This window comes from Oryzias latipes, chromosome 11 (assembly GCF_002234675.1).
Source record: "Oryzias latipes chromosome 11, ASM223467v1".
Classification (NCBI taxonomy): Eukaryota; Metazoa; Chordata; class Actinopteri; order Beloniformes; family Adrianichthyidae; genus Oryzias; species Oryzias latipes.
Genome location: NC_019869.2, coordinates 22,231,320 through 22,239,512, shown reverse-complemented (window position 1 = coordinate 22,239,512; position 8,193 = coordinate 22,231,320). Strand labels below are relative to the sequence as shown.

The window sequence follows — 8,193 nt, the reverse complement described above, 5'->3', positions numbered from 1 at the left end:
GGCATGCTGCAGGGCGTTTTCCGACAAAAAGACAGCTCAGAAGGTACGCTAAGAAGTGTTTATGACATATAATAATAATGGATTAGATTTATCTGCGCTTTTCCAGTCGCTCAAAGCGCTTACAGTGTGTCCATTATTCATTCACTCCTCATTCATACTTGGTGATGGTAGCTACTGAGGTAGCCACAGCTGCCCTGGGGCAGACTGACAGAGGCGTGGCTGCCAGTTCGCGCCTACGGCCCCTCTGACCATCACCGGGAACATTCATGCACATTCACACACCAGTGGAGCCACACTGGAGGCAAGGAGGGTGAAGTTGCCCAAGGACACAACAACAGTTGGCTGGGGGAAGAGGGAATCCAACCGTCGACTCTTCGATCATTGGACGACCTGCTCAAACGCCTGTGAAGGAATTGTTCTGAATTGATCTGATTACATTTCAGTGAGTTGCTGTGTCTCATCGTTGTGCTGTTATGGCATTGCTTTAACCGATGTCTGTTAAGGAACAACAAAGTAGCTTTTAGGATGGGCGCTAACTGCATGACAAGACACAGAAAAACATGGAAGAAGTGTTTTAAAATAAACATTCTAACAAATAAACAGTTGGACCCTTTTTTCTGTTTGTCCGCAGCTCATCTGTTGTTTCATTCCTACTCTGTTCATGTCGGCTACGGTGGCTTTTTTAGTTCAGTTGTTCCACTCCGATGACGCCTTGTGTTCAGACTGCGGAATCTCAGAGCGAACCGAAGCTCAGTCTGATTGGAAACGAACCGAGTTCCCCTTCCAAAGAGGGGCCCAAGAGCAGTTCCTGGTCCTGGATCAGGGTCCGCTTGGGTGTATTCAGGCTTAAAATTTGTTCCGGATTATGGTAAATAGCGTCTACTTGTATGGCACTTTCTTACCTCCCTCGAAGGCCCAAAGCACTGTACAGTCACAAACCCATTCACACACAGACACATTCACACACTTAGTATCGGGGGAAAAGAATTCTGGTTCACTTGAAGCGAACCAAATGTGTGTGCTACTCCGTGCAAGCACAATATCACTTGTTGCCTGATAAGTCTTAGGCTACTGTCAGAAAAATTCATCTAGACAATAAAAGAAAAACACAATAAGGAACCACACCAGCAAGAAACGTTTCTTGTATACAAGGTAGAAAGTCAAGTGTGACAGTTGACTCCCATCACCCTCTTCTCTCTCAAAGGACTGCTCCTCTCCTTGTCCATTTATTGGAAAAACCAAGTAGGAGATTACAATTTACGAGCAGAGAAACAAAGTTAAAAGTTCATTGGGGTGTTGTATAATTAACCTTTTGGGCATGTTTTCAGTTCAAACAGCATTCTTTCCTTATCTGCTATGGACAGTGTGTCGTAAAACCCCCTCTTCCTAGTTTAGGGTAAGAAGCAGTCAATAAAACACAGAAGAACTGTTGCTGAAAAGGTAAAAAGTTTCGTTTGAGTTAACATTTAAAAACACATTTGAACAATGATAAAAATAAAAACTATTTCTTTCACAGCCATGTAGACTCATAGAAACGCACATGTACTCCATTGTGTTCACACAAATCAAATCAAATCAAACTTTATTTATATAGCTCTTTTCCCACAAAGCATAACAAAAAGTGCTTTACATTTAAACAACACAAAATAGATAATATGACAACAAACACGAAAATTAAGATAGAGCCCCCTCCCCAGACCTCCACACAACCCCCCACCCCACCCCCTAACTGATGATGGGCAATAGGCTGAGCACAAAAACAAAATCTGGGTTGTTTAAACGCTAATATTTGGGACCTCCCTCTCCGTGAATAACTCCACATATCCAGCTAAATGCAGCATCACAGACAGGGACCGGCTCCACCACAGCTAAGTGGTGATGCAGGCTCCCATCTAGAGCTGCAGCGGCTGAACAGCAGCCGACCCAGAGGGAGAGGATCCAGCTGAGGAAGCAGCGGATATAAAAATTAAAATTAAAATTAGAATGAAAAAGTAAACCTATTGATAAAAGAAATAAACAAATAAACATTGAGATAAGGTAAATTAAAATAAATCGTTAGTAATCTAGTGTAAATTCATAAAACAAGAAAAAAATGGATGAATAAATACAAAATAAAAAAATATATACAATAATAATAATAGTAGTAAAAACTTGCTATAAGCCAGGTTAAAGATCACAGCTCTATTCTGATACATGGAAGTCTTGGTGTCATATTATTCCACAAACCGCAAATGTTAATTCCTCCTCCATGATCAGTTTTCCAACGATTGGCACTTATGTGAATTAAAAGGACGCTATCCATGTGCCACTACCAAATCTGACTTCCTGATTGGTCAAAGTTTCACCTTGTTTAACTTTCAACGCGCATTCAATTGTCGTGTGTTTTGTACGTATGTAGAGCTCAAAAACGGTCATAGAAACTTGCGTAGCGACATGTGAATGCGAAAGTTTTGAACACAGAATCTCAAAACATGCATTTACATGTACATAAAGTTATCACTGGATGTAGCCGCTTGAACGCACGTAGCTGAGAGCGGTGTGAGCTTCAGACTGTTGCGACCCGGTCTTTGAATCAGGTGAAGACCATGAAGAGAAAACATGGTGTAAAGAAGTGAAGTGTTAAGAAAATGTATCCAAAGTTATTATTTGAGTTTGCTAGTTTAATTCTTTTATTATCACACCAAATTATACTTTATAGGAATGTGTTTCTGATGTCTGGTTTATGCAAAACAGCTGTGCAAGCAGTTAATCACACCTAGCTCCAGAGTTGTTCTAGCTTTCACACCCATGCAGGGGGAACTGAGAAACCCTCCCTAAAATCAAAGATGGTGCAGAGTGTGAGAAAATAAAAGAGTCCTGTGGAACAAATGTGGCATTGTTTCTTTTGCATGTCTGTGTGGACAAGTCTGTATTTATAATTTGGGTACGAATATTGCACACAAAATAATGCCATTTTTATAGTCCCTTTTTCAGAAAGAGTTTCCTGATGTGGAGTCTGCAGCACGAGGAAGTGCTCAAAACATCCGGGCCCCCTCATCCAGCACAACCAGCCAGTTTGAAGACACAAATAAAAACTAGTTCTTCTAGTTTTACAAAATGTCCTTCTGAATCAAGTCTTAAGGCCAAACTCTGAGAAGAACTGGAAAATGTAATAACAATTAAATGTAAAATGTTGCTATTGCTGTGTTAATGATTTTATCAGCATGTTTTTTCAAGATTATATGTATTCATCAATGATGTGAACTTACATTGTCTTTTTTAACATTCAAGTATTTGACAAGTACACACTGTCCTTGAGAAAAAAAAAATGCTGAATGGCCAAATCTGCAGTTAAGATATTTAAATGTACTGCTACCTTAAATGCAGCATCAGTGTGACACATTTGTTGGAATTGATGTGCACAAACTTACAGAATATCTTCAGTTTGTTTTTTTCGACTCTTTGATGCAATAACTGAGACATCATAGTATTCTACCTAATTTGTGTTTTTCTTTGATTTTGCAAACATAATAAAATGACATGCGAAAATCTTTACTAGCTTGCAAATGAAACATGAATGTAAGGATTTAAAAATAAAAAAATAAACAAGAACTACAAATTTTTAATCCAGATTGGGAGTAGGTTCCATTTTAAAACCCCACCAATTCTCTCTTTTTTGCGGTTTGAAAAAGGTAAAAACGCATAAAACTAACTTTTTTAAAAATCCATCTACCAGTTGTTCAATCATCTGACTGTGTGCAGCTGCAGAAATCGCTAAACAATCCCATATTTGATGTGAAGCAGCTCTCACAGCCTGCACAGAAACGGAGAATGTCAGATAAACTCAAGGACATTTGCTGTGCAAACTCTGTGGCGGACACTGAGCCTGTGTTTTGACTTGGAGTCTAATTGAATCTTTCTGCGTGTTGGGAAACTGGACTATAAAGTTACAGCAATCTTTTATAGTCCATTTTCAGAAACGTTCCTGACAAAGACAAATCAGATCTGTCTGTTCGTCCTTGGTGTTAAAAAAGTGTAATTTGTTTTGTAATAAATTACACTTGTTTCAGGTTGTATCTAACAAATAAGTCAATGTTGTGACCACAGTTGACACTCAAGCGATACAAAAGAGTAAAGTAAAACATTGAGACAAAACAAGTTAATTTCTGGGAAGGTTCAGCAGACTAAAGTGTAGATAAATGCTCATATCTAAAATAAAACTTACAGAGCTGTTATTTTTTTTAAATAATTTCCCATCCAAACTTCTGAAGACAAAATGTTTTGTCTTCAACATTTTTTGTTCAAACCAAATCTAAAATTTGAAATGGTTGGTGTCTCAAAAGTATAAATGTGTCCTGCAAATTTTCCAAACCCACTCTGTCCCTTATGGGTTCACAGGGATGCTGGAGCCTGTCCCAGCTACTGTTGGGTACACCCTAGACAGGTCAGTGTCCGTCACTGGACCTCATAATTACACAGTCGTTGGACAGTGGAAGAAGGCTGGAGGTCAGGGCCTTCCGGCAGTGAGGCGAGAGTGCTAACCACTCCACCACCGTGCAGCCCTGAAGTTAATTTTCCATGTCCAAAGTTTAGACGTGTATGATTAAGTGAGTTCTGTGGCCCAAGGTTGAGATTGGGAGAACACTAAGGTTAAGCGAAAACCTTCAGATAATTGCTTCAGTCTCTTCAGTGAAAGCTGAGATCTTGATATCGGCAATTATTTTGGAATGTCACTGCAACCCCCTCCTTATCAGTCAAGGACTCCTCCACAGAGCTCCATGAAGCAGAAATCTGAGGTTAGGTTCACACCGCCCTCTGCAACTTTCAAGCAGCCACTTCCAATGGAAAGAATAAACTTGGGTAAACGTGCGTTTCGAGCTTTCACGCTCAAAACTCCGTTTGAGTTCAAACCAGATCCATTTCAAGCTCAAATCGCCAGGTTTGCACCACTTCTGCATTTCACACCAATCCTCTTCCAAATGTAGGCGGTGGACATGCACTAGGAAACAGTAGAAAAAGATAAAAAAGAAGCCCCTTCCTGCTTGTCCGGTGTGAACTCCATAGGCTAAACACACGTTTAGCATGTTCTAGAACACGCATGACATGCCTGGTGCGTCCTTAGCTTCAGAGCACCTGTTACTTCTAACGGCTGTCTGCCATTGCTACATTTAAACTCAGAATTCTGGTATTTGTGTTCTTTTCTCCACTGTCCTTTCTTCACAGGGAGAAACTTCCATTTCTCCAACAGGAACTTTGAACTTAGCAAAGAAATAATTGCTTTTTGACTTCTTTCTAGGGGGGGAGGGGCTGTTCTTGAAGTGCTTGGTGAATGTGTGAAGAACTGGTTTTAAATGTGTGCTAGGATGAGAGATCCGTCAGAATGACACACCTTTAACCCTTGTGCTATCCTAGCCACTTTACCATTGGGAGTTGGGTCATCTAGACCCACTAGACAGTGCGCTGAACCTTTTTTCTTCAATGATTTGTGATCTTCACTGGTGTCCATGGATTACATGAAATCCTTTTTTTCATGGTAGGAAGAACACGTCAATGTAAGGGTGGGGGTCATAGGATAGCACAAGGGCTATTGTGGAAGATTTAAGTTTTCTGTATTTTCAGTTTGGTAAGAACTTTCCTGCAGATTTACTTTTTATTTGGGAGAAATGTCTCCGACTGTACTGTGAACTCTTAATACCCAAAAGCCAAAACTAGACTTGAACCCATAGTGAAAGGCACAGACAACGATCTCCTGCTATTGTTCATGTTTGTAACACTAATACTAACACCAGGAAGGGAGCCGATGGGAGGGATTGAACCAGACGTTCAGTGATCATCCTTGTGGTCTGCTTCTTGTATAAATACAAACTGCTGCATGTTTACGTAAGGGTTCTGAGCTGTAGCCAGATTCATTCCTTGACTTTTCAGTTCCTCTTTCACAGCAGGTTTGGTTTCAGAGTGGTGGCGTCCTGAATGGAATTAAATCAACATAAGATTCTTAAATCAAAAACCATTTTATTCTTGAGGGTTTTGAACGTGAAGGAAACAGACTTAAGATAAATGCCGTAAAGGATTGTCAACCGTGTCAACATGGGTTGTTTTGTACAAAAACAAAATCAAGTACATTTTACTTTTTATTACTGCATTTATAACAATTCAGCAAAACTTTTTAAAAACAACAAAAAAAGTCAAATAACTACTGCTTCACACGAAAGGGAATAAAGCTGTTAAGCAATAACAGGAATACAAAAATATCTTTAAACAATGCATCTCTATGCATTATTATTACTATTCAGATATCTGTAAAGTAAACAATGTGCATTTAAAACTAAATCAAAATGTTTCCTTTTATAGAAAATAAAGTTTAAAGGGTTTTTGTCTTCATAAAAAAACAGGCATACAAAATATTAGCCTGGCTGTAGAAAATACAACAGATCAATAAATTCACTTAAAAGAGTAACGGTTACTGTCCGCTCTGCCATGAGCCTGTCCATAAACAGCTTTGCTGCTGCTGAAACAAATACTGCAGAAGCAGTTGCTGCTGAGGTACTTGCTGCTGCTGCAGCTGAAATTGTTCTTCCTGCTGTTGCATGTGCTGCTGATATTGCTGAGAAATCTGCTGCTGAGGTACTTGCTGCTGCTGCATCTGTTGCTGCAACTGAAATTGTTTTTCCTGCTGCTGCATGTGCTGCTGATATTGCTGAGAAATCTGCTGCTGAGGCACGAGATGCTGATATTGCTGAAAAGTGTACTGCTGAGACACCCGTTTCTGCAGAAGCTGCTGCTGATATTGCTGCATAATCTGGTGCTGAGACATCTGTTGATACTGCTGAAGGCTCTGTTGCAATTGATGCTGCTGCAGATTGACCTGCTGCTGTTGAAGGACTTTGGGACTTTGCAGCTGCAGTTGCTCCTTAACGTCACCTTCTGAAAACGCTAAAGTGGAGAAACTCTGCGCCGTGGACAAAAGAAGCGGGCGGTTAACCAGCTCTGCTGTATTTGCTGGGTTTACAGAAGACAGCGGGTGAGATAGGCTTTCACCCCTTTTCTGCTGGTTATTTGCTGCTGCATGACTTGCAGCAGTCTGGAAAGTTAACGAAGATTCATCAGTGACATTAGTGATCTGGCTTTGGGCCGCGTGGCTCTGAGGAGCCGCCACAGCGCCACAGTGGACCTCTGTGTGGACACTGCTTTGATGGTCTCTGCTGGCTTTACCACGACACAGTTTCTGATACACGGGATGAGCTGCCTTTTGCCGTGCTGTTATGATGGTCTTGATTAGCGAATGACAGCCAGCAGTGCTTTTGATGTCTGGTTTACCAGAGGACTCTGGAATCTGACCTGGATTAAGATTAGTGGTGGAATCTGAGGGGGGCTGGCTCACGCTGCACCCGTCTTGTACGGGTAGAGTAAGCGTGTTGCCGACGGATGAAGAATTGTTTTCATAATTAGCATCAGGATGGTTGTTACAATCCAAGTCATCAGAAGGATCTTTTAGTAACCGGTCCACTAAAGTATGAGCTCGTCTTTGCTCTGGTTTAGAGTCTGGTACCGGTTCATGTTTTGGCTCCTGAGAGATAGAGTTTGCAGACTGACCGTCTGTCACCGTTTTAGAACTGCTTTTTTTCAATACAGATATTAGCTTCTCAAGAACTTCGAGGTTCCTTTTAGGGGATTTAGGTGAAACACTGAGATTTTTATCTTTTGGAGAATCTGAAGTAAGACCTGGAGCAGAATGAGCAAAGATAGCTTTGGAAGCTGGTGGAGAGCAGGCCTCAGCCTTTGCCTTCATTGGCTTTAGCTCAGCTGCAGCTTGCATAGAGTCCTCATGTTGGCTGAAAGTAGTGAGCAATGTGTTCACAGATGTATCAGCTGGCCTTTTTCTGCTTGAAGAGTTTTTATCTCTGACAGACTCATCACGGCTCTGACTGACTGTGGGAGCAACGGGAGAGGACGCTGATGTCAAAAATCCTTCTTCCTCTTTGACATTGAGAGAGTCGAACATTTTAAGACGAGACTCAGCTGGTGTTGGTTTGGGGTGCGGCCCACCAGAGAGCTTCTGAGGGACGTGAGGTGAGCCATCATTGTGGACAACGGGATCCAAGTTTAAGGGAGAACAGTCTACCTCCATCCCTCCAACCTTGGCAGAAGCTTCCAGGTCAGAAAAAACAAACACAAAAGTAGGTGAAAATGAGTTTGTCATCATTTTAATTCCAT

At 41.1% G+C, this 8,193-nt stretch overlaps 1 protein-coding gene across 4 annotated transcripts in view; it reads right to left on the bottom strand.

Annotated features, from left to right (window-relative positions):
* Positions 1-5,971: 5,971 nt before the first annotated feature.
* Positions 5,972-8,193, bottom strand: part of LOC101157957 — a 33,206-nt gene continuing 30,984 nt past the window's right edge. For 3 of the 4 annotated variants that reach the window (XM_023960137.1, XM_023960135.1, XM_023960136.1), the window contains one exon: positions 5,972-8,127. In XM_023960137.1, the coding sequence (XP_023815905.1) occupies positions 6,440-8,127 (1,688 nt within the window). In that variant the 3' untranslated portion in view covers positions 5,972-6,439. The remainder of the gene's footprint in view (positions 8,128-8,193) is intronic. The other variant, XM_023960138.1, reaches the window with a different exon arrangement.